Below are 27,897 nucleotides of genomic sequence, written 5' to 3'. Positions count from 1 at the left end.
GTGTTGATGTGTTGATAATAACGAGAGCTGATGTGGATTGATGTTGCATTATACTGACAAAGGACGGTATTAGAAGTAAAATGATCAGACAATAGTGGAAGTTATGGTGGTGCTTCACACTTTGTATCACTTTGTTGACATAAATTGTGACCCTTTGCTTTGTGTGTCTATTTCTATGACAATGCCTCAGTATGATTCAAAGTGGTCCAGGTGCTTACCAGCTGTAGCTTTCATGGTCATGTGCTCCTTGTTACAGCGGAGTAATTGTTCCACAAGGTTCAAATTGATGAAGTCTCTGGATGAAGGCTACGACTACAGAATGTACTGATGGTGTTGAAGAATCCTTAGCTTCTGACATCACCATTGTTGCCCTATGGGACAATAGTCACCTTACCTTTTGACAGTATCTATGGTGTTTGAGTTGAAGCCAGAACTCCATATACTATCTGACGGTAACGGACCCGTGAAGGTCCCGGGGTAGAATAGGCCTTCAGCAACCCATGCTTGCCATAAAAGGCGACTATGCTTGTCGGGTGGTCAGGCTCGCTGACTTGGTTGACACATGTCATCGGTTCCCAATTTCGCAGATCGATGCTCATGTTGTTGGTCACTGGATTGTCTGGTTCAGACTCGATTATTTACAGGTCGCCGCCATATAGCTGGAATATTGCTGAGAGCGGCGTAAAACTAAACTCACTCACTCTGACGGTAACTTCCTATCTACGATCTTTGAGTGCAAGAAGCCACATTACTCTCGAATTGTAAATCTCCATTTTCACTCTTGAGATGAAAATATCTTACTAAGTAATGTCAAAATCAATCTACATCTGGTACCCTCCATAGTCATTCCATATTTGACATTATAGGTCAGGATACCTACCTCCTTCCGCAAAATCTATATACGTTTGACACGGAGGGCATGGAGAACTCTCTGATGGCAAATCCCCATTTTGGAACCATGGGGGCAAGGATTCGTCTTCCTCAGTGACCGCAAAGTCACCATCATTGACTTTACGAAGTCAATTTACCCTGATTGTACTTCACTATCTTTGACACTTGTGGCATCACTCTTTACTACGTGCCAGAAAACTTACCACCATAAGTGGCTGAAATACTGGAAGCACTGCACTCACAATGCACAAAATGCACAAAACCTGACATTGTGAACATTAAGCATGAGCATGTGGCCTTGCTTGTGAGTTATTTGTACGGAGCTCGAAGCTCTTTATGACACACCCTATGTCTGTCCCGTTGAGTTCATTGCATGCCATAATTAACTTGTAACTGACGCAGCCTAAAAATGTGAATATGTTCACAAACAGAATGTTGAAATTGGTATTTCACAGCTGGTTACGCATTTGTAACAGTCCAAGTTCCTGAATATATCAACATATACACATATATGTCAATATCACCTATTGTTGGGAGAGAGTATATATTTTTTCATAAGATAATTATCAGAATCAAATGTCGGTCCAGATGGTTACCTGTCCAGAGAGCTCTGTTGGTTGATCCGTATACACACCTCTTACACTATAACTGTGGCAGAACATAGAATGTCAGGGGATCAGTGAAGAAGTATTTGAAGTCTTTCAGCTCATTTCTTGTTTGCAAGTCAGTACACTGAGTTTTATGATTATGTCTGGAAAATACTTCAAAGGAGGAAAATACTTCAAAGAAACATGAAAGAAACAAAGAACCGTATATGACTAGCATTGCCAAAGAAGGTGAAACAATGAAACAAAGAACCGTATATGACAAGCATTGCCAGAGAAGGTGAAAGAAAGAACCATATTTGACAAGCACTGGCAAATTAAGATGGAACAATGTGTGGTGTAGGAAGGAATGTGTCAGTGCATCCTGGTTGGCTGAAAGACATTGATGCAGCGTTAATAATTTTTCACAAGATCTCATAGTCACTCCATGTTTCTTTGTGTATTCCAGAGGGATGGCCAACTCAGTTGTGAAAGGTCAGACACGTATTTACGTACCATGGATCTGTAACCCAGATTGTGCTAGGTTTCTCTGCAGCAACATTGTTGTTGTAGGTTTCACCAAAGTAGCTAACATCAACAAAACCAAATGCTATGGTATGACTGACATAGATGTTCATACCTTGTTATGGATGAAAGCATGCATTCTTTGTAGTTATCTCTGTATGGTTGATAAAAACCTGCTTACACCCCGTAAACGTTATAACTGAACTACTAATGTCTTTTGTTTGTTAGTTTTTTGGGGGTTTTTTGTTTTTTTTATTCACTTATATATTCACTAATACACGTTTACAGAGCCAATATCAATAACTCCCCGACATGTACATGTAGATAATATTGAAATTGACCGTGGATTCGAAGTTTATTGTTTGTTTCTGAGATCCATCAATGAGTCTGGTCTTGGTTTTGCTGTCATATCAATGATATCAGATGAAGATGTCAGTGACAGGTACTATGCTAGGTTCGGTCAAACATTGATTCAAAGTGGACATTGCTTCTATCAAGTGATGATTGCACTGATTAGTTGAAGAGGGCAGTGTTTACGTCAAATGAAGCCATCACTCACTGACGTGGCCATGGCAACAGTAACGGATAACGGATATGGGTTGAAGTGTTTCTTGCCAAGGCAACAACTGCACATAACTGGGTTGGTACATTCTCTGACATGTCTTTCAGCATTACGTCGTGATATTTAATGTTTACTGACAAAGTGTTACCAAATTGTGGACCAGATTCAAGGGTCACTGTTTGAAGGAATGAATACGTTGTGGTCCACAGTCACCTTTGGTAAACATCTTTTATTAATTGCCCGCAAAATTTCCAAATCTTTCAGGCATGGGGTTCTCTAGCTCAGACACAGACCTGTGTCAGGTGATAACACTGAGCAATGTCCAGGCTAGGGGGATGGCCGTAAACACACAGTGGAGCCTTTACAAACTAGGAGTCTGTTGAAGATCATTTTCCATACCTGATCAAATTTACTCCATTACACTAAACACTTTACATATTGTATCAGCATGTATATGTCTATCCCTCGCAATCACCTTAGACGCGTTTTGCGAATTGTTTATTTATGTACGTTGTATGCAAGGACAGAAATCAGTTTTCACTTTCTTATATGCTGGCTTCAAGAAAACTGTACTTACACTCGACGTGTCTCATTACAAAACAAACTAATGATAATATAAAAAATATGATGTTCTTAACATTTTACGTATGGAACAGTTTAGAAGAGTGTCCGCAATCGGTGGTCCGTCAAACAAAGGCACTGCAACTGCAACTTGTGTCCCTTAGCCGCGGCACAATCTACTGGTGAGTTAATATCCCGAATTTTTGGTCAAGGTTATTATAAGGCGCATGAACCCGCATCAAATTAAACTCACATACTTCCCCAATGATCGTTCCTTGTCCGCCCACTGCCAGAACAATACAGTTTTCCCTTGCTGAAATTTGTGTGTAATTGAAATCAATAAGCTCGGTCAAAATATACTCCACCCATCATTGCTCATAACGCTTGTATCGATGTTCGTTAATGACAAATATCTGCCTCTCCTGATGTCTGACATGTCTAAATAAGTAAGTAACATTGTCAAATTTCAAACGCAGTTACCTATGCATGGACGCCGAACAATTAGCCCAACATGGTAATCGTATGTGCTGTAGGGTTTCTTAGCTCTATTCTGGGAGTACCTGTAAGATTACTGATGGAGCAGTATGCACTGGTCAACATGAATGCATAGAGAAAGAAAATGGGATAGACTTATTCTTCAGCAGTCAATGCATGTAAGAGGAGAATGGAGGGGCCATGTTAGTCTGTGAAATATATAATTTGGACAGAACTAGATGTCTCCATTGAGAGATTCAGGACAAAAACGTATATTGTACAAAACTCGTTTAACTATATTTTCTCGAAGAATACATGACAGTTACCTATCGCGTAATGCGACCAGTGTTACGCAGAAAGGCCCTACTTAAAAGAAAATGCTTATAGCATGTCAGTCAGGAGAAACAATCCTTGTGTTTTCAAATGAAGTCTTAAAAATGGAACACGGTTACCATGGGTGACTGAATAAGTTGCTATCCCAGTCAGACAGACACAGACAATGAAATATTTATATTTGCTAAAATTGTTCATATAGAGTTTTCCAAGCAGTCACTGTACGGCAGGAAAAGTTAGATTTTTGTGTTGAAGATTATGGAGTGCCCAGAAGACCTTGTACACATTTCACACAAATGCTACAGGACTAGGCCCAATATACCTAGCTTCTTGTTTTAAATTGTGATTGCTTATCAAGACCTGAAAAGACAATTCCTGACCCATGGCCATAGCAAAGTGGTTGGTCCGGTCAGCCATGACACTGGATACGTTTACTACGATACCTAGCCCCTAAATAGAGCAAGCTGTGCCGACAGACCATGAACCCGAGGATCATCTAGACTTGCATCGTTTGGAGACGTTTGATTCACTGAACATGAGGTTGACTAGGTTCCTTCTTACCTGAATACTTTAGAGTTTAAAATACATGAATGACAGTTAGTAACAGTACAGAGGAAGGTAAGAAAAACGGAATTGACTCATATGAAATTCTGAACGTATTGTTAATCTGGCATGTAAATGACTTGCATGATATTTTAGAAAATGCAGTGACAAAACACAGTCAACATTCAGTGATGCTGAATAAAGCCTGCCATTGAACAACAAACGAGTGCAGGTGTTAGCAATAGAACAATCAACCTAACAAAAATATTTTGGAGAAAGAGCTACATTAAAAACTGGTATAATCAGCCCCTCAAACACGTCGAGTGTAAGTACAGTTTTCTTGAAGCCAGCATATAAGAGAGTGAAAACTGATTTCTGTCCTTGCATACAACGTACATAAATAAGCAATTCGCAAAACGCGTCTAAGGTGATTGCGAGGGATAGAATTCTTTTGGTTGCAATAATATAAGTCGAGCAGTTTCTCCGACCCTTTCTACCTCCACATCTGCGCACTATAACTTCCTAGAGATATGCATGGCACGCAGTATACCATGATCGGGTGAGTGATTGTTGCTCTTTGTCGTATGGACCATTTTGCAGTCCTTCATGGCGAAAGAACATTCCAGGGGAAAGAGCCCAGTACTTCTGACATTAACACTGTCTTGACTTGTGTAAGTACCTTTGACAGGACCAAACATCAGCACCGTGTGGTAACTGTCATTCAGAACTGATGGAATGTTAGCCATTCTATTTGTTAACTGCCCCCCGTGACTTGACCGTGATGACTCTTGTGGCCTTGGCAATACATTTCACCTTCACATATCCCGCTGACACCAGTGCTGATACACCACCACTCAGTATATACCACTCAGAAATACCTGTGGTTCCGCTACTTGAGATCTGACTTGTATACACATTATTAACAATCCAGGAACATCTACGATAATGTAAGCAGTGCCTCCAGCACATTATTTTGGTGACAACTGTCTGCCATTGATAAAACCACCACCAGACAGAAATACCGGTGTCACCTATATGGCTGCTTCTTTGCAGAAAACAGAAGACAAAATGTGTCTGTGCCAAGCCAGATGCCTCCGTCTGTTCCACATGGCGTCATAACTATAGTGGCCACAGAGTGGTTTCTGTCGTGTGCTATATGCTGTCCTGATTACAGAAATGTTATTCTTCATAGTACTTCTTAGGCTGTGCATAGACGCTGTTATGTCAGAAACTCCAAAAAGTCGAATTGTATTAGACGAGTTTCTGGAGATATCGCCTATTTGTATTTCTTCCAGTGTATTTTCTATTTACTATGATCACAAATTGGTATGGTAATTGTTGTGTTACAAGTTCCAGACAACAACTTCCAAGTAGGTATTTTTGACGTTTCTTAAACTGACAAACACATGTCTATTTGCTATTTATTGTCCTCAAATCACATGTGTCGAATGCTAGCTGTTTAATCGTGATCCTAGCTGTATGCCGCTTGGTTCCATAGACAAAACTGACCAAGCTGCAAAGAGCTGTTTTCCACCTACCTGATAATTCACCGTTCCGAGGCGTGCGTGTCCACAAGCTTATATCACACTGTAAAACTGGACCTCTAGATAAGCTTGCGGACGCGATTCCATTGGGATTATGGAAGGCTTTAAGATTCTTATGACGAGCATTGTCTGCAGGGGTTATTAGGGAGTTAAGACCGCAGCGTGTGACTCGACACAATAGATCTGTACATGGTTATGGGATTTACCTAAGCGGTCAACGTCAAACACGTGCGTATATGTGGTTTTCCACAGGCATCACGTGACATATCGTGATATACATGAAATAATACTGAAAATATCACTAAATTCAGCTTATTCCAATTTTCATCGAAAATATTTTACTCCGTTATATCTGTATGAGGCCCCAAGACATCTTGTGACAATTGATTACCTACGATATCTCCATCTCCAGACTTGACTCGGTGTAATTCAACAGTATCAATGAAGTGAAAATTTAAAGATGATATATGTAATATGTTTCAGTGTAAAAGCATTGGAAAGACAGCTTGGCAATTACGGCCACCATCGACACATGACCGACAGGACCACGTCTCGACGCTATTATACGTTGCTGACAATTTGAATATTCGATGCTAAACAAAGGGAACATTGTATTAACCTCATACGGTTTCCATTCGTTAGGGGCTTCCTTTCCCGCTGTCAATAAAGACTAATAATTTGTCCCACTAGAGCATGCCCCAATACAGATCCGTTCGACGAGGGACTGGCCTAAAGTTCAAGGACGTGTGTCCATGTGTCAAGGACAGGTCAGTCCCATCCCATATTACAGATTTGTACCTAATCGGAATTTCATTTAAGTAACACAGGAATGTAATAGAGACAACTTGTCTTCATACATAAACCTTTTATAGAAAGCTTGGCGGATTCTATTGTGGTTTAATACACAAATACACGGGACCATACCGAAATATGATCCATTAAATGTGAATAGTTAAATAACAGTATAGGCGATGTTCACTGCGTTGTTGTAACAAAACAACAAAAACAACAACAACAAACAACTGATTGAGGTTTGACTGAAGGATGTGACTTGGAAATACCTTGTGGGCCAATCGTGGCACTTCCTGCTACACACTTACTGAAGTCATGACCAGTTATTTATGTTTAAGTTACAAGTTCCATAGCTTCATAATTTGGCAGCTTTGGTGGAACTAAATCCCATATGTGACGTACATTGGTCCCAACACACTGAGTAGACGAATGCTTAGCCTCTGAATACATATACTTTTGACAGTAACAAACTAGCCCGTATAATTTGAAAAGGAGTTCCAAAGGGCCGAGGGAATGTAGACTTGCTTCAATTAAGGCTTTAAGACATTGACATTGCAGAGAGGGCTTGGCAGTGGGGAAAACAATGTGGCTCAGGGACTGTGAGACAGACTACATTCTGGGATCCGAACAAGGTAAACAACATTGCGGCTGTGGCGATCGACATGCATGTGATTAGTTAAGAGTCGAACCCGTAACGAGTGAACGCATTACCTGGTCCCCTATGGTGATACATGACACAAACATGCTGAGGTCAATGTGTGCAGGCTAAACCTGTGTTCAGCTCTATTGGCAAACAAGGCTACGTTGACCACCGACCTGACAACTGACCCGTAATAGCATGTGTATGAGTGTCACCCTTTGGCGCCATTGTGAGCGAAGGGGCCCCAGGTTACCCACGATCAAGGGTAGTACCATGGATGAAGCACGCGAGAGTCTAATGATCACGGCTCGCACATCTACGCGCGCAATCAATTTGATCGCAATACACTGCACGTGCACTAGCCTACATCTGCTTTCCCTTTCCCAAACCAAATTGGTTCGCTCATTGCTGTACACCGACTACTTTTCGTAAATGCGTTCTCTGTTCCGGTTCACCTTATCCTTGTTTGCAGTAGTTTCTGAATGCAGGAAGTATCATCGCTACCATTCTGACATGCACATTGATACAAACCGGAGCCAGAATTCCCATTTACATTAAACACCTATTCCTATATACAGATATACCTATATACAGATCACCTTCTATCCTCACAGCATCAGGCCCAGTTCCCCCGGATAATATTCCTTCATGCACGTGCTGTATGGAAGAAATGCGATTTGGTCAAGTTACGCAATCCTTCGAGGTCAACAGCGTTACCGGATATGACGTCATGGGCGGATCCGGCGTCGGTTGATCTGCCATTGAAACCGCGACATTTGTAAGAAAGGTGAGTTTTTTTGACTATTAAAAGGACAAGTTCTTGTGAAAAATGCTATCCTGTTTACGCAGATCAGAGCGTCATGTGGTGTCCAGGTGTGCTGTGAAGGTGATATTGTTGATAACAATGAGTCCATGCTGAGGAGCATGCTTCGGTAGGTCTACGCTAATGTTCACATTTACACAAATAGATTGTTTTGGCACTTTGCACAGAGGAAACTCGTCTTGATTATATAACGCCTAACTTGCCATATGAGAACTCGAAAAATTAAGCATATGTTCATGTGATACCTGATACATGTGTAGAAAACTCATTAAGCTCCTTTGATTTGTTTTTTTGTTCAGGGGATATTCACTTATTATCATCAACCAAACGTTACCGTTAGACTTTTACACACCAAATGAAAGTAAAGCAAAACAAGTGGGGTGAAATAATTTGTTCAGAAATTAAATTTATAAATTGTACAGATTATTTCTTTAAAAAGTGAAAATTCTTCCGAAAATTATGCATTTGTTGAAAAATTTAAGAAAACCATAATCTGTATTTTCAGAAAGAAAGTCTTTGAATATTGTTTCCGTTCTAACGCTAATAAGTGAATGAGTGAGTTTGGTTCCACGCCACTTTCGGCAATATTCTAGCCATATCCGAGATGGGAAAACCAGAAATGGGTATCACGCACGCTACCCACGAGAATCAAACCCGTCTCTTCGGCGTGACCAGCGAACGCTTTAATCACTTTGCTGCCCCATCGCCCCCTCCACAGGACATGAACTCTGCTAGTTCTTAAAAAAATCCCGAAATATACTTACGTCTGTAAAATATACATTATGATGAAAACAAACAACTACATTTAAACCGGAAAGGAACCACTTCGCTAAGCGAGATCCTTGAAAACCTACACTTGCTATGTTCCGGAACAAAGCTTTGCGAAAAGGGCTCGGAAAATATTATGGTACAGGGACAGACACATTTCCTCCAATTCACATGTTGAAAACGGATATTGAAAGAAAACCAAACGCAAATCTTATTGGATTAGAGAGGCTGATGAAAACTGGCAGTCTGCAGTTCTGTTCCCGGGAAACCCGTCCAGATTGTTAGACGGGCAGACGACATTCAATTGGACGTATCAGCGTCAAAACTGACGTCCAGTTCCGTTTCCGTTGATGCGATCGGGTCTGACATAAAAATTCCTGGGTACGAAATTATCGACAATGGTTGTCACTTCTCTGCCGTGTTCAATGACATATTGCCGCATTTATTACCGTAGAAGCCCTACGAAATAACGGCGCCCGCCCCCGCGTGTTCATTTACAGACAAATCATAGAGGTCAGAGCCCAACGGCTAATGTTTATGCGAGCTGCCAGTAAGGCTTTGTTGTTGAACGGCGGACAGCAATTTGTTTTGGCAGCTTGTGATTGGTTAGATGAACGATGTGCAGCAACCGTTTGACTACTGTGGAGTCCCAGGAATACAACATCAGGTTGGGATAGTGTGTTCTGCGTGTGCAAGAAGTTTGGACGTTCCCGTACACGTTCCATAAGTTTGTTTATGGGAATGTCCACATAGACCGCTGTGTCAACAAATAAGGTTAGAGAAATACCTCCTTTGAAATTGGTAAACAACCTTTGTCTGAATACACGAAAACTTCGTCAGCGTGTTGTTATAAGCAGATGTGGTGGTTGTATTGGTGTCAAAATAGTATTCGCTCAGTGAACAAACGGTTTGCGGTAGGGCGCAGGTTTTGGGTGCATTTCAGGTGCAGATATCCCTGCATGTTCAATCAGCGCAAAAATATATGCAATCTAATAATGATAATAATAATAATAAGAAGAAGTAATATAGATCGTAGTGGATGTAGTTCCAACTATAGCAGCGGCAGTACGTGTAGTAGTAGCGGTACTACTAGTAGTGGCCGTAAAAGTACTCCTACTGTCTGTAGTTGTAGTGGTAGTAGTATCGGTAGTAGCAGTAGCAGTTGCAGCAGCAGTAGTAACAATGGTAGCAGCAGTAGGAGTAGTTGTAGGGGTATAGTAGTAGTAGTGGTGGTGGTGGTAGTAGTAGTAGTAGTAGTAGTAGTAGTAGTAGTAGTAGTAGTAGTAGTAGTAGTAGTAGTAGTAGTAGTAGTAGTAGTAGTAGCAGCAGCAGCAGCAGTAGTAGTAGTAGTAACTAGTGGTGGTTGTAGTGCTGGTGATAGTGGTGGTGGGATTTGTTGTTCTTGCAGAGTAAGAGAGTACGATTTACACCGCACTCAGCAATATTCCAGCTAATATGGCGGAGGTCTGTAAATAATCGAGTCTCGGCCATACAATCCAGAGATCAACAACATGAGCATCGATCTGCAGAATTGGCAGTGGATGACAAATGTCAGCTAAGTCACCGAGCCTGACCACCCGATCCCGTTAGTCGCCTCTTACAACAGGCATAGTCGCTTTTTGTGGCAAACATTCCACCCCGGACCTTCACGGGTCTGTTCATGTAGAAAAAGTCTCATCGGCAGTACTAAATGCTAAAAAATCAACGTGACATTTTCATACATGTAAAAACTTTCTATTTTAGATCCAAATGAGTGCAATGGCAGCACTCACACTAACAAAAATATTTTTGAGAAAGAGCTACGTTAAAAAATAGCATCCTCTTTACAGAGTGAAATCCCTAATGAATCCCATCTCTTAATCAAAATGTATGACGAAGAAATAACTATTAATTGCCGATTCAGCGAAATCATATTTGTATTATTAATTCATTTTGAAAAGAGTCAATGACAACCTTAGACCGTTTAAGTTATCTCCATAGAGACAAGATGTACCGGACATTGTCGGGGTAATGTTTCATGTAATGATTGGAACGGAGTGTTGAAATTCTGATCATTTGCCAGAACACTTCCCCGACGCCACATAAAAGCACATGAAAAGCAATTTGACACACCCCAGCGTCACATCCCTAACCCCACCAAAGAAATTAATTGAAAATGATACAACCAGCATAAGGCGGTGATATGGAGTATTTAGCGCTGAAGAATCAGCCAGAGTGCTGGTGACTCACTCTCCACCAATATTGTCCTGCTAGCCCTCTTCAACCATCAGACAATTCCACTTTCTTGTATCATCGATCCTCTGCTCATCCTTCTCCAGTCTTGCCTAGAAGGACATTTTCCAATTAAACGTACATCTGTTTATTAAATAACTAGTTTGATCGTACAGTGAAGCCATCAATTAAGAGAATTACGTTGACTTATGTCCACAGTGCGATCGTGGGTTTCACTTTGGGGTTTCACTTTGGGGTTTCACTTTGGCTGTCGTAACTAAACCTCAAAGAAACAGGCAAATATTCAAAAACGATTTTATCTAATTTAATCTCGGGAGGTTATCGTGTATTATTACAGTGAGTCAGGGTGCAGTTCGACAAAGCGTCCTCCCAGTCCGGTTTTCCTGTCCTACATGTCATGTGAAATGACAAGAATTAATTGATTAGGTTCTCAATCATTGCGTTGCTGGACGCAACCACCGAGATCCTAAATTCCATCAACAGCGTTCGTCCATACAAATGATCAAAAATAGAGTTCGTTTGGCCCCGGTTTCCGACAATCTTGGCCTGTGCTATATTCGGTGTTCTTTGGCGAGATCTTTTCAATTTCTCCAATCAACGGCTGCGTTCCGCGTTATATTCTCTGTAAATCTTGTCTAACCCTCTCCGTCGCCGGTGATTCGTTCCTGAAATAGTCTCCTTTGACAAGTGCAGCTTCATGGTATTTCAGAGACGGATTTGTGGATCGTCGACCCACAGTTGAAAAAGATTGTAAGCAGACGTCGACGTCGGAGGAGGGTCCAAATTCACAGTGGCATGAAGGACAAATTGGAGCGCTTTGAATACCAATAATGAAAGTCATGTGACTTCTTCAGATTCCAGAGGGGCTCATTCGGATTACTTTCAGCTATCCCCAATCATACTGTTATCTGTCTGTTCCCGTTCAGTTTCATTATGTGGGATCATACTTAGCGTTATTGTGCTCTAGAATATTGGCAAAGGGCACTATGACAACAGCAGGGGTGGTGATAAGAGTTATGGACACGAAACGTCATCTTGAAGATAAATCTGTAATCTCTCAGCATTGTTTCTTCAGAAACTTCAAGTGCTGGTACAGCATAGATCCGGCACAAGATGCCATCTTGTAGATAAATCTGTAATCATTGTCCGACATATGGCTAGGATGTTGCTGAAAATATTGCGGCGTAAAACTAAACTCACTCACTTTACTATATTGACAACAGGATTTTCTTTTTGTATTTTGAAGTTCTGCATCTTTTACCGTGAATAAACTGTTTTGCGTCACAGTGGTTAGGATCAACAAAGAACAGCTGCTACCAACATCATTTGATGATGCCAATAAAACAGCATGGGATAGCGAGTCCTTCGAATTTGTCCTATCAAATAAGTATATATGGTTAGGGATAGATTAATGTAAGACCAAACTTGTCCTTCATTGAAGTCGGAAATAGCTCTCTGAAGCTTTGATGTGAGCTTCCTCACAGACCTCGGGCGAATCCATACAGGAATTCCACATCAAGTGACCGAGAATCAATGAAACCATATATTTTATAGCAGCTAGTCAGACATATAAATTTCCAAAAAACGTAAAAAGAAGTTTTTGTACTGATTAAAACTAGCAAATCGAAGACTTGGTTGTGATAAAATGTTTGTTGTCGGGGAAGGCGCCGACAGTTCTGAATCGATAAAAGTGAATGGCCGATGAAGAAACCCTTGCTGAGTCCTAAATCTACTGCCTCTCCATACTGCACAGTCATATGTCCGCACACGGGGCAGATATAAATACATTTATATACTTAATGACTTATTGAAGAAAAGTTTATTGTTTGTTGTCGGTGGAGGCTTGTAATGACCACATTTATTGGGCTTACTGTTGCTGGTATTTGTAAACACGTCATGACATGTATATTTCCTAGATGCAAAGCACGCTACATATCGAATAATAAACATATCAGACGCGAAAACCTTTCATGACAGAACAGAAAATATTTATTTCTTTTCTTAACGTTATCAGTTCCTCTCAGACCATTAAACATTTTCAATTATTATACAAATCTGTTGCACTATGTGTGTTCGATATTTCTTAATTTTAATCTTGCATTTATTTTCATTTTCAATCTTCGATTTCTCCCAATCATTGCCTTATGCTATGAAACACCGATCCCTAAACGAGTACAGTGTATGAAGCCCGTTTCTGGTGTCCCCCGCCGTGCTATTGCTGAAATGTGCTACAAGCGGCGTAAAACTAAACTCACTTACTATGAAACCTTGGGTGAACTCGCAAGACAATTGGTCAATGGTCTGACCTGAGATTCCCCTTACAAATCTATCTGGAGTGCAATAGGTATTTAATCAAGTCGATGCCTATCTCTTGGTGATTCCTGTCATTAATATTGGTATTCTCAAGGTGGGAGCAAACGGGCAAGGCCACATGCTGCCAAAGAACCCATCGAATTAGACGAAAAACTGTGTAACAAAAGGCACTGATATATTCCGCACTATGTAAGCAAACGCTTATGAAGCATGTTTTGGTCGACTGTTTGTAAATATTGAATAATTATTGTGGCACTATGAATATTACCACTCCTGTGAGACTCGAATACTGTTGCGTTATCGATGTAAAGCAAATACTATCAGTGCCTACGACAAGTCGATTGTAGCGCCCGATAATACACGTTCGTAACGAGGTAAATGACGTCATGCGCTCCGGCCCTTATCGAAAAGTTATATGAATATGAAAACTAGGAGCTCTGTAAGGTCTCTATGGGATTCAGGTTATTGACTATATCACAATGGACTGGAATCTGCCTCTTGTAAACCGCTGTATGGGCCGTGTTACTAGCGTGAAAGTTAAGATCATGTTAATGCGAAGACGCTCTGTACAATGACACCGTGGTCACGTTGAGTGTTGTCGTGAATGACATGCTACCAATTTTTTATGCTTTTTAATCACAAACCAGTTGTCATCTTTAATGCAACCTTTTCCTGCTTTCGAGTTATGTATGCTCTATCGGACTATACAGGCGTGTTCACCATCTGTATGGTTTCATTCATAATGTTGAATACAATTGTATTCTTGTAACTTAACTCAAGCATCTGTTTAGGCTGCAGCCAAACATTTCGTAGGTAGAGCAATTCTCCCGCGAAATGTTCCTGATAATCTCTTTAGAAGTGACAGGTCCACAAGTATTATGCCATGTTTCAAGTGATGATCGGGGCACGCCATGCCTCAGGTCATGTGTCATGCTTCAAGTGATGATGGGGGCATGCCATATCTCAGGTGATGTGTCATGTTTTAAGTGATGATGGGGGCATGCCATATCTCAGGTGATGTGTCATGCTTCAAGTGATGATGGGGGCATGCCATATCTCAGGTGATGTGTCATGTTTTAAGTGATGATGGGGGCATGCCATATCTCAGGTGATGTGTCATGTTTTAAGTGATGATGGGGACACGCCATACATCAGGTGAAGTGTCATGTTTCAAGTGATGATTGGGGCACTCACTCACAAACTCACATTACTCGCAACGGGACATATTTCACTAGACTATGCTGATGTTGAAAATGTCCGCCTTTGACAGGCTGTTTTTCTTCATGTCTCATAGTCATGCATGCCTTAAGTTTTTGAAGGAAGAAAAAGACAACGGAGAAATATGACTTCATGTATTTGAATATTTTATTTTACGTAGAGTGTTAACTTTCAAAATGACACAAAGCAGAAAATGAAATAGTACCTATAACAAATAGTGGAATACCGTATGATGCGAGTATCGGATGACAGGATTTCTGTAAAGGAATGCTATGAGTAACACAGAATCCACACGAAACAAACAAACAATCAACAACAATATAGGAAATCTATGCTGAAATAAACATAAACAAAACAACCTGTCAGACAGGTGGTTAAACTACCATAACATCAACTGAAGCGCGTCAGATGACTAGAGCCCGACTCCACAAACCGACTGTAAGGTGTTCGTAACTTCCATACTTTATTTAACAAGGACGAATGAGCGGGTAAGTTTTACGCCGCTTTTAGCAATATTCCAGCAATATCACGAGATGACGAGACGAGAAATGGGCTTCACACTCATTGTGCCCATGTGAGGAATCGAACCCGAATCTTTGGCGTGACGGGCGGACGCTTTGAACACCAGACTACCCCACCGCCCTTTAACAAAGACGAAACATGGCAGGCGTGGCGCTACGGCAGCCTTGTGGAACCCAAAGTATTAAATGTCGGGACGTAACCTTAAATTGTTAATCTTATCAGCTTCATTTTAATTGCACTTTCTCCTCATATCACATTCTACCAGTTCCGGCTCTAACGACGTGCTTCATACCGACATTTCAGCAACACTGTCGTGGTCGTTTCTGTAAAAAAGTTCCCAACGGCGTCGACGTTTCAAATATATCGCTAATGATTATTTCAAATCTGTGATTACACCTTATGACATCGTTATACACAGAACTGACGGTGACACACGTGGGTATGTTAGTGGCTGAAGTTTTACAAAGCAATGTTATATTCGACTTGGTACATCAAAATACATTTTACGCAGTACCATCGCTGAAAACCGAACCAGGCTTTCGACGCGAAAAGCGGATACTTTACCCATAAGACTATCTGAATGACAAGTGGATCACAGCTCCCACAACACAACAAGATGCTCAAACTGAGGACAAATGCTTTTGAAAGATTATTGTACGTGATCGAGTTTGGCATAGATCCTGAGTGAATGAGTGAGTTTAGTTTGGTAATATTCTAGCAATATCACAGCAGGGGGCACCAGAAATGGGCCTAACGTGCCCATGTGGAGAATCGAACCTTTAACCATTAGGCTGCCCTAGTAAATACAGTACACAACCATGCGACTATAGCGTGTTCATTTTGTTAATACAAATAATTAAAATTTCCTCCTCTGAAACACATTTACAAACGCTTGTTGATCTTGAAGCTTCTTATTTTGTGATGATAACTTGTGGGCATTGATTTATGTGGTACAAATCGTGAAAGATTTCCAAAAGTATAGATCTTTTTACATTTTCTAATTTCATGCGTATAGAATGTTAAATTCGCACAGGAAAATGCCGTAATCCTAATTACCACTAACGTCATCGATTGATATATTTGTTTTCCAACTCCTATCCCAGATATAGAAAGACAAAGACAGTGCTAACTAATGACGTCAACAGATAATTTACATAAGTAAATCCATCATTCTGAAATCTATTATCACAGCTGAAACTTTTCTTTTTTTAAATTTTATCTTTGTCACAGTTTTCACGTGCTGGGTTATTGACGACTTTGACTGTAAATTATGTGGGTTTAACGCGGATTTGAACTGTATTTCAGTTGTTTCACGACGCGGCATGGGGTAAAATCGGGGTAAAACCGGGGTAAAACCTTTTGTCAAAGCAGAATTTGGTAAGCATGGGTACAGTGCAGAGATGTCAGGTATTGATAGTGAATATTGGAATCGAACGCATCACTTATTGGATTATGATCCGACAAAAGTCACCTGAATGTCTGCACCTTAAACTGAGGATAGCTTTACAAGTCCATATAGCATTCCAAGGACAGGACCGATATTTCAGCTCTTGGCAGTACCGATATATCAACACTTGGCAGGACGAATATTTCAAGTCTTCAGTTCTGTCGGCACCTGACCATTGACTGTTGATTTCATGGGGTCCCAGCACAATCCTGTCAATCAAAATGTCTGGGTCACTACAGATAGATATGCAGAGTTGCGTTCCCTAGGAATGACATAATACTACAAATGATAAACGTCTGAGACGTCATTGCGGCCTTTGCCTCACACAGTTCCTTGACATGATACGGTAAAGGTTACACATCACGTGTAGGCGTTAAAACAAGTTTACCTACACGCACAGGGGTCAGGCAAGACACTTGCCAATATCAGCAATTCTTAGAATTCTATAGCCACGATAAAGAAACACTTACACATGTCTATTACCATTATTTCTTTACCGTCACAGCAAAAAAGTAGAAGGCGCTGTTTACAGTGAGTAGAGAAATACAGATAACTGAACTCAGATAATCCCCATTGAATGAATGGTAGCCATCCCAGTGCACCGGAAACTTTAGCAATTACGATCTGCTACTACGTTTTATGATCCAGTTTTATACCCTTAGTGCCTTGTTCAGCGGTTGTATCTGGGGGCTTCCAGTTTCTAGTGTGTGTGTAGTCACATTAGAGACGTATGTATTAATAGGCCTCTAGTTAATCGTAGCCACATTTCAGTCAACAAGACTGCATTCTCGTTAACACAGTTGCATACCGGTCAACACGTTTCAGTCCTAGTCAACACTGTTGGGTCCTAGTTACGCTCTAATCAACACAGCTGTAGTTCAGTGACCATGTTGCCAGCCTTTCACATTAACACAGCTGCACATCCGTCAGCATGGCTGAGCTCTTGTTAACACAGTTGCACGTCTGTCAATATGGCTGAGCTCTTGTTAACATAGTTGCACGTCCGTCAACATGGCTGAGCTCTTGTCAGCAAAGATGTACGTCAGTCAACATGGCTGAGCTCATGCTAACATAATTAGACGTCAGTCAACATGGTTCAGCTCTTGTCAACACATCTGCACGTCCAACAACATGGCTGAGCTCTTGTCAACACATCTGCACGTCCATCAACATGGCTGAGCTCTTGTCAACACATCTGCACGTCCATCAACATGGCTGAGCTCTTGTCAACACATCTGCACGTCCATCAACATGGCTGAGCTCTTGTTAACACATCTGCACGTCCATCAACATGGCTGAGCTCTTGTCAACACATCTGCACGTCCATCAACATGGCTGAGCTCTTGTTAACACATCTGCACGTCCATCAACATGGCTGAGCTCTTGTCAACACAAATGTACGTCAGTCAACATGGCAGAGCTTGTTGACATAATTGCACGTCAGTCCCAACTCAGTTACACGTTAGTCAACATGGCTCAGCTCCTGTTGACATAGTTACACGTTAGTCAACATGGCTCAGCTCCTGTTGACATAGTTACACGTTAGTCAACATGGCTCAGCTCATGTTGACATAGTTACACGTTAGTCAACATGGCTCAGCTCCTGTTGACATAGTTACACGTTAGTCAACATGGCTCAGCTCATGTTGACATAGTTACACGTTAGTCAACATGGCTCAGCTCTCGTTAACACAGATGCACCCCCTACTGCACACAGCTGCATCACAATCCAAACGACAACGCCCTTGTTACCACAGCTCGGTCAGTACAATCCTACTACCTTTTAGTTTAGTCATTGACTTTGGTTTAGATGTTTGACCGTCAGTTTTCAAACAAACAGGTTTATAAAATCCCTACGTGATGTAAACGGACAGTCAGTTACTATATAAAAATACAACTACCACGGGAATTAAAAACTTGAGTATATTATGACATTTTGAGTGCATCTGCAGTGTTCCATTTCCTTTGGGTATTGCTTCATTCGATTTTGAGTCCAGGGTGAAAAACGTAAATACAGGAAGTATTGCTTTGCGACGCATTGCGAGGTTGGAAATGGCAGAAATACGACTACAAGACACGACTGAGAGGTTTGGGTTTAACGCCGCTATGAACAATAGCTTATGTTATACCATCGCTGTCTGCTTGGAGTCCCAGGTCGCCGTCTGTCCCCAGTGTTTTCAGTGAGTTTGGGTTTACGACATTTTCATCAATATTCCAGCAATATCACGGCGGGGGCACCAGAAATGGGCGTCACAAAGAGTACACATATGGGGAATAGAACCCGGGTCTTCGGCGTGATGAGCAAACGCTTTAACCAGTAAGATGCCACTCGTTGACATGGATGCATAAAAATAAAACCGTTTTCCCGACATTAACGTGTGCCAAAGACAAGAAGATATAATTCTCTGTCAAACTAATACATTAATTTTTAAATGCAATCCTACTTTTGTACATAGTCTAAAAGATCGGATTGCAGTTACCATGACGTCAGTATATCTCTACTCACTGACCTAACGTTCTTCATAATATGTCTCCATAACGGTTGAGCTTCATAAATGTTACATATTCGTTATGGTTTTCTGTTAAATAATGTTCTGAGTGTTGTATAATGACGTAACGTTTCGTCTCTGCCATTGAAAGAGATTAGGTTTAAAGTAGTACATGTTTCCATCTGATTTAGGATAATAACCCCTCACTAAACGCTGCTTTGTACATATCATATCGGAGCGCAATAAGTCAGATAACTTCCAAGGAAAGGGGTTCTTTCCCCGTATTCTCCAAACGACAACTGAACATTGTGAAACAATCCAGGGAACAACTAGAACAAGTAGACGTGAACTGAGGTAGACATAAATACCTACATATACGTACCAACACAATATTAAACAAAGGGTTGATATCACAGCCAACATAATACACCGTAAGGCAAACTGCTCGGAACCTTATACACACCATCGTCAGTTCTGACCAGGTATTCTGGGCGCTACGTTTCTCCATTACCTTAGTTGTTCATGCTTAGTTGGGACCTGTCTGTTAATATACGCTTGGCGCAAGTTGACGAGGCGCATGGATAGCTTGGTACCAGCTAAATTTTCAAAGAGGGCTGAATGAGTATCAAAATAACGTCATTAAATCAGCAATATGTGTCATTCAACACGTGCCATGGACTAGACGTCATCTGATCTAGACATTGCTCTAATACTGGGCAGTAATGGGGTTTCGTAAGACGAAAGAGTCAGGCGCCATGACTGCGGAATTTATATTTATTGAAACTTGGGCAGTCTGGAGCAAACTAAACCCAGTCTGGTTGCACAGACAGTACACGGAATATGTTTTTAATAATCCACAGCGATTACAATGAGTTTTAGAATTTTTCCTCTAAAGGTTCTTACAAGGTAAAGCTCATTTGACTAATTTCCCGGGTCATGAAACTGACCTAATTTGATTGCCTGAATACATACTCGCCACTTCCACACGACAAAGCAGTCATATGTAGTCGTAGGTGTTTGATGAAAGTAGTGTAAGCAAACCCGTGAAGTACTGACTATGTATGCAAACAGAATCACAATAGCAAAACCACCTGGTAGTTCAGTACGATACACGTATGATCCCGATGAGTACAATGAGAGTTGTCTTCCCTTGAGTGAAAGGTCGCTGAGGTGATGAGTTCCACAAGAGTGTATTCCCATGGGAATGCTGTACGTCGATGCAATGTCTGTGATAGTTATGTTGCTCGGCTAAAACTACTTGCCGAAAGAAACGGGATTTAGAGGAACAGCCTGGGCTATTATTCATATCAAGTACTGAAACAGACATTCCTAGAGGTTTCTGAGGTCAAACTCACACAATTTGTGAAATCCAATCCTCTTGCTTTGTGCGCAAGACTTGTGTCCAGTCACACGGCGTGATGTTTAGCGATGATTATAAGGTGCTGAATACCAAGCAGGTAATGATGAAGATCCTGGAGGAGGATGCGATGATGGAGGCAATGATGAAAGAGGTCACGATAACAAAGGCAATGATGAGGAGGGCATGATAAAGTAGGCATTGATGAAGTAGGTCATGGTAAAGGTGGCAATGATGAAGTAGGTTGTGGTCAGGTGGCAATGATGAAGTAGGTTGTGGTCAGGTGGCAATGATGAAGTAGGTTCTGGTAAAGGAGGCAATGATGAAGTAGGTTGTGGTAAAGGAGGCAATGTTTAAGGAGGTCATGGAAAAAGAGGTCATGATGAAGTAGGTCGTGATAAAGGAGGCAGTGATGAAGGGTTGGTCATGATAAACGTAATCGTGATGTAAGGTCGCATGTAATCCGCAGGGCAACACACAAGGTCTGTAATGTTCCGTCGGACGTCTACACAATGAATACACATCCAAAATCCAAAAAGAATCCGATTGCTCGCACACACGTAAATCATTATATCCAAAACAGACATCCACAGTCTTGGATGAAACGGTCACGATTTCACCAGCATCACTAACACTCAACAACAACATCAACCTTTTAGGTGAACACCGACGACGTCACGACCGGTATTGTTGAGTTTAGTACATTGTACAGGATATGCACACCCAACACCACAGTGCCAATCAAATCAGAGTCCTGGAATAGATATTCTTCATGCCATAGCCGCCTGTCCCATCAGTCTAGCACTGCACACCGGAACATATTGTCCCTGAGGAAATCACAGACTGTCTTGGTAGCACTGGTGCAGTTGGTAAGCTCCAGTTCCTGGAGATTGTGGAGCCTCGTCAAACCGTACAGGCCGTTAGTGGAAATCTGAGAACAACCTGGAACAGAAAAAAGGAATCAGCTGAAGGTTTAGTGTTTTGTTTTCTGTATTTTACATCTCGTGAAGTGATATTTTAGTTACAAGACGGGGACTCGATTCGAGTAATGACAAAACAAAACCAGTGGTTGACACAATTAGCGTCTTGCCTGACTCAAACAATGGATTCTCCGCACAAGGCAACAACGAATGTTTCTGTGGACAGAGTTTAATCTGCCAACAGAACAACTAACACGATTAAGTAGACCCTCATAACCTTAAGCCCTCGAGTGAGTGAGTTTAGTTTTACGCCGCACTCAGCAATATTCCAGCTATATAGCAGCATAATCGAGTCTGGACCAGGCATTCCGGTGATCAACAACATGAGCATCGATATGCGCATATATCAACAAAGTCAGCGAGCCTGACCACCCGATCCCGTTAGTCGGTTCTTACGACAAGCATAGTCGCCTTTATGGCAAGCATGGGCTGCTGAACCCTTTACGGGTTCTTCAGCCCTCGAAACCACACATATGAATCATATATTTATACACAAATGCCTAGAAAAGCAGAAAAGCACACTCGCCCTATCATCATAAACATTCATCCCTTATCACTGTCAAATAGTCATGATAGTAGGTGTACACAAAATGGTGAGTCTACCAACCTCTGTCCACGGGGACACAAGTCACAGATGCCAGGACAAGTCATTTATTAAGCCGAAAATACACACAGGAGTGGATCGAATCCTTATCAGTAGCTGGTAGTAAGAATATATGGTCGCTTAATGTCCCCAGTTAACTTAAGGTGATGATCATATTTTCACTACAAGATACCCGTGAAGATCCCTGATCTTCAACAAGCCTGCTTGTCGCAAGAGGCGCCTAACAGGATCGTGTGGTCAGGCTCGATGACTAGGTTGGCACATGTCATCGAATCCGCATTGCTTAGATCGATGCTCAAGCTGTTGATCTCGGGATTGCATAGTCCAGAGGCTCCTTTCACGAAGCAACCTTTACTAAGGTTAACCTTAACTCCCATTCTTTAACACTGCGCTAAGGTTACCTTTGTGACTTACGATCACCTTAGTGCGTTGTGAAAGTAGGCCCTGATCCGATTATTTACAGATCGCAGCCATATAGCTAGAATACTGATGACAGCGGCGTAAGACTAAACTCACTCAGTCACTACAAGATATTTGAAAATAGGTCTGTTAACTTTAATGCAACAAGTCCAAAAGTATGTCGCACTGACAACAGCTGTTTCCACCGATTCGTCAAATTTGGAAATGTCTCAACAAAACGCAAAACCCTTGACCTGAGCCTCTGATACCGTTATGCATTCCCAACTTTGCGTCCCTTTCCGTCAACTGACATTAATTTACCCGTGAACTGGGACATTTTCTCAAAACCCTGCAATATTAATAAAACATAGAGGAAGACTGAAGTGATTTCTAGATCAAATTGCAACGTGGGAATCCAAGGCTGAATACTCAGACACATTCTCAGGCTGAAATATGTCCAGTACTTGGGGATTCTTGTAATATCAGCTTGAGTGGTCTTGTCGTCGTGAAGTCAGTATGAGAGGGGTATCTTTGTACAGCTACGGCTGATATCTCAGTAAGCTTATACTACAGAGTCGACAGGCCATAAGGATAAGCCTCACACATACATGCAGGCGTGGACAATAAGCAACGTGAAGTTAAACACATTTCCACCACCACTTTACCATTTGAGATCTTGTTGACATCTCATGGATCATTCAATGGTTATTCTGATCCAGATTCGTTTTATCTCGGTGGTGATTTTGATTCAGTGACCATGGACCATGCTCAGATTATAAGACTCCGAATAACTGGGAATCAAACCCGGAGCGGAGACAAAACCGGGTTTCCGACTGTACTGCGGTATCCATCACAAGAGTGTTTGTCTTGCATACATCTTGATCTCACGAGAATATTGCAACTGTTACATAAAAAGAAAAAGAAAATAAAAAAATGATTTATTTTTTCTTTTCATGTTCACTTTCTATTATGTCCATCAGCCACTTAAGTTTGAGATCCCACTTCGACCTAATCCAAGATGAAGCTAATACGACTGCTCCGGCCCACCTGATAGTTGAGAAGGAAGTGGCGTCTATCAAATGTTGCATTATACAGACAGAACCCGTCAGTCGCGACAACGTAACAGTGGGCCGCTTACCGTATTTGATGGCCTATATAACTGGTTAGAGCAGCTATAGATTCTCTGTGTCACGCGTAGCTTCCAGAAGCTGTCAGGCTTCACACACTGGACGCAGGGAGGATTCTCCTTTTGAAGAATCCTTGTGAGTATCAAGACTCACAAGGCTAAAATCAATTCAGTCGTGGATCTTTTAATCTTTCTCGCTTTAAACTTGGCGAGCATCATTTACGTCGTTGATGTTGGAGAAAAATGTATATCACAAATTTGTTTTTGTTTGTAGAGTTGCAGACCCTTCGTTTTGTAGCCGTATTTCAAGGAACACTATACCGAGTGTGTTGAATCAGCGTTTTATAATCCACCTAAATCTTGCTATATTTAAACCATCATTAAAACACGACAGTGGTTTATACAGGGGAGGAAAAACGTATTTCTTCCATTAAACAAAGGCTAGGTGGTGGCGTGTGGTCGTGTGGTCGTGTGCACAGGTCGCGAATCAGTTGAAACTAAGCAATGTCGTACAGTTCTTAGATGGCTGAGTGTGTTTGGCAGCACAGGAAAGTGAGTTTGCTCAGAACCGCCTCTGATCACCTAGCAGACAATGGGTACCCGATTGGATAAATCCATGTGACTATAATTTTCTAGCACTCGTCCTCAACGATAGGACAGTTAGAGTCTTGTAAATGCTATCACTTCGATTAAGTATACCCTATTGTTGACACGCTTATAACCAACGCACGAATTTGTCTTTGTTGAAAGAAAGAAAATGCCCTCTATCACATGCACCGTCAATAATGAAGTTTTTGCTATTATTCACCGGAGCCATAATGGAATATAAAACACCGTAATACGTCATATAAAACATTACACGTGTCCCATGGACCCCCCGCTGTTGCTGTGGAGTGATGAATGGTGTATACTGAGTCCGCTGTGCCCTAATTCATTACACGGCAGCGGTCTGGAACCGGGGCGTCATTACTGGAGACCTACAGTGCCAGGCGTGGCGTAATGATTCTATATTTCTACACAAATTGCTTAATCGTTCATGAAAACATGGGCGTTATTGGTCTGTATGGCAACAAATGCTTCTGAAAACGATAGTTGCAGTTGATCACCGGACGAATACAACGATCGCAGGCAGGGATAATTGACGATAATCGGCGTACGTGACGCAACGGGACGCTTCGCAGGTGCTGAATGGTTTTGATCGGTTCTGGCGCATGTTTAACTGGTTCTGGGCCAACGCAGCGAATGCAAGGGACTCGTAATGATGCGGTAATGACATATTCTGGAGAAGCCAAATGTGGCAGTTTTCATTACGATAAGATGACTCCACAGATTTGTGGTGATCTTGTAATGCCATGTGTATTGGGTCTGGCTGAAGTGTATTATTGCTTTGATTGAGTAGTTGGAACTTTTCTTGAAAGATTTGATCGTTCTGTGCAGTTAATTTTGTAACGATAGCCTGGGTGCCAGGCACGGCTGTTGCGTATTAAGGTATGTGAGTTTCGAGCATCTTAAGGTTAAGATCACTTTGTACGACGGAATCCTGGGTCCGAATCTACAATGCGTTCATATAATTACCTGTGCTGTGCTGCGCTGCGCCCATAACGCATGCGCAGTGAATAGGTTTGAGAAGCTTGAACCAGTATGCATGCTCGGAGTATGAGGTCGAGAGCATTAGTCTAATCTTGGTTGTGCACACAATGAGGAAGCTCAATGTCTGGTTTATTGACACCTATATGTCTGCCTGCCACAATATGTAATACACAGCTTCAATCATTGACCACATGCAATTTGAACTTAACACCTATATCAGGCTAAGTGCCATAAACAAAATAAACTGATTTATGACTCATGCACCCGAGTCCTGTCTCTGACACATTATGCAATTACTTGCATACATGACATGTTTTTATGTCTGTGGGTTGCAAAAACACTACATCCATGTTTCTCGGATGACTGGATCCGACGAAAAGTCAGTGTCAGTTTCAAGACCTGCTTTGTACTTGGACGAATGACAGATTCCAGCCAGTTCACCATCTCTACTGAAATGACTTTTGATTGGACAGAACGCAGATTCAGAGAGCATGTATTTGCAAAACCCAACATCTCTATGTCATTCTTTATGGATATCGACTTCTTCTAATGTATATGATTTTGTTTGACAAAGGTATATGAATCCATACTGAAACGACACATCAAGTACAATAAAAAAGTTGTTACCCATGAAGAATCTTACATACTTCTAAAATGCTCATCAAACAGAGTTACATCCCTTTTCCGCATCGGAAACCTGTAATTATGAGTTTGCTCCGAGTATGTTTCTTGGCTTGTCAGTACGTCATCAGTGACCATGGTTTGTACAGAAGTCGAAAACATCTGAGATTTGAATCACTTTGAGCTTTTGTCTCTCATAAAGCTCAAGCCTTATAACATAACCGGACAACCGATCAAAGCACCGTTAAATCCCATTCACTCACCCACTCACTCATTCACTGGTTTAACATTAAACTGCCCCTCCTTTCTTTTACACAAAGCGGAATAAACTCAGTGTGTGCATGTATACGGACGGACCAGAATCTTTAATGAAATCTCAGCCAGTCAGAACCGTCTGGTGAACTTAACAGCATAAAAACAGAAAGTATACATACATGTTTAGTTGTTGTTAAAATGAAACCAGAAACGGTTCTTCTGTTGTGATACATTTGGTATGGGTATCATCAATGCGCTTTTAGACCTGAACTTAGCTGCGTTTCGGCGACTGGTTTCGGTAACCTTTTGGCAGCCACTGCTCAAATGTATACTTTCTTTTGTTTGTCAGTGTAATTATCACCAGATGGATGTTTCTACTGAACATAAACATTACCACGCACCTGCTAGTGACAGCACCCTGAGATTTCGCATGGAGTACAGATGCTGTAGTCCAAAGTCTCTCACTTGCGTACACCATCGGAGGTACAACTTCTGCAATGACGTCATCGTTGACACATATCCGATTCCAATGTCTGTCACGTGATTACATCTGAAAAAATCAAGATAGCAGTGTGTCTGAACTTTACTATCATTTGACCGGATTGTAAAGAAGTCCGGAATAAGCTGTATTTTTCCTTTTTTTCTGTCAAATACACTTCTTTTCGAGCATACGTAAACGTGTGATTGCTGTGAATAATGCGTGTGAAAGTTATAAATATCGGAGGGACACACAATCTTTACTGCAGCTGATAGAAACATTCTTTTTTAAACATTTTGAGTAAACTTACAGTCTTGTTGACAGTAATTGCCATGATATAAAGCAAATAACACAGGTTAGGGGTAAGTAAAATGTTTATTAGATCATAATTCTGTTTTACGTCCAATACGGTAACTACGAGTAGTAGTCTTGTGGTCTCAGATGGCCGCAATTAGGACCCAAATAGTAGTAATAAAGACGCTTATTCAGTTAACTGTTATTTCAGTCAGCTAAGTCCGGATTACAGAGCTTCATTCTCATATCAAATTGATTGATGGGACTCTTATTTTAGTCCGTAAGGCGTAACTGAGAGAGTCCGCAATAAAAAGCAAGCTTTAATGACAAATTAAGAACAGCTTTGCCGACTCAGAGATTAGTGCGGATTGAGCAGAAAACCGCATTGAGCAGAGTCCGGATTTGACTGATTCCACTGTAATGAAAAAGAGGCCTTAGACTAGCTGTGGAAATCTAGACTTGCAACATTTTCTAGACTTCCGTGGGTTTTCTTGGATATATTTGCTTCAGGGTCTCTATGACAGACTAACGACACCCCTGAGTAGTTAAAGACGCAAATTTGACGTTATTACTTGACGAAGGTGAAGGTTAAGATGTCGAGTTTAGACGTTCGCGTGACAGCATTGTTCATCCCGCCTACACGCACCCAAGTCACAATGGGCGAACTATATGGCGACTTAACACGGATATTCCCCCGAGCTGTGCTGTTCACTTCATCTTACAATGTCTCAAAGAAACACTGATGCAGAGGAATCCACCTTCCTTTGAGTAACCAGGGAAATTTCAGACCAAAATAATCGGTTTTGTTCCGGATTTCGTAAGATGTGACAAACGCGGAATTGTCCCCCGGCTATGCGTTATGTTCTCGCCTAATGGTCCTGGCGTGTTCCGGGTTATTTCTGATTCTTGATAATAAAATTGCCGTAAAGATT

The 27,897-nt window shown here is 41.4% G+C and overlaps 2 protein-coding genes across 2 annotated transcripts in view; one reads left to right on the top strand and one right to left on the bottom strand.

Moving 5' to 3' along the window:
- LOC137284436 (GPI inositol-deacylase-like) overlaps window positions 1-27,897 on the top strand; it is a 388,474-nt gene that overhangs the window by 181,134 nt on the left and 179,443 nt on the right. The gene's annotated exons all lie outside the window — the stretch shown is intronic.
- Window positions 18,122-27,897, bottom strand: part of LOC137284482 (F-box/LRR-repeat protein 16-like) — a 62,654-nt gene continuing 52,878 nt past the window's right edge. The window contains exons 2-3 of the mRNA XM_067816306.1: window positions 26,595-26,743; window positions 18,122-21,560 (exon numbers count right to left, since the gene is read on the bottom strand). Of these exons, the coding sequence (XP_067672407.1) occupies window positions 21,412-21,560; window positions 26,595-26,743 (298 nt within the window). The 3' untranslated portion in view covers window positions 18,122-21,411. The remainder of the gene's footprint in view (window positions 21,561-26,594; window positions 26,744-27,897) is intronic.

Source organism: Haliotis asinina, chromosome 5 (assembly GCF_037392515.1).
Source record: "Haliotis asinina isolate JCU_RB_2024 chromosome 5, JCU_Hal_asi_v2, whole genome shotgun sequence".
NCBI classification, from domain to species: domain Eukaryota; kingdom Metazoa; phylum Mollusca; class Gastropoda; order Lepetellida; family Haliotidae; genus Haliotis; species Haliotis asinina.
Note: the sequence above shows the minus strand (reverse complement) of the source record. Positions and strands in the feature narration are given on the sequence as shown.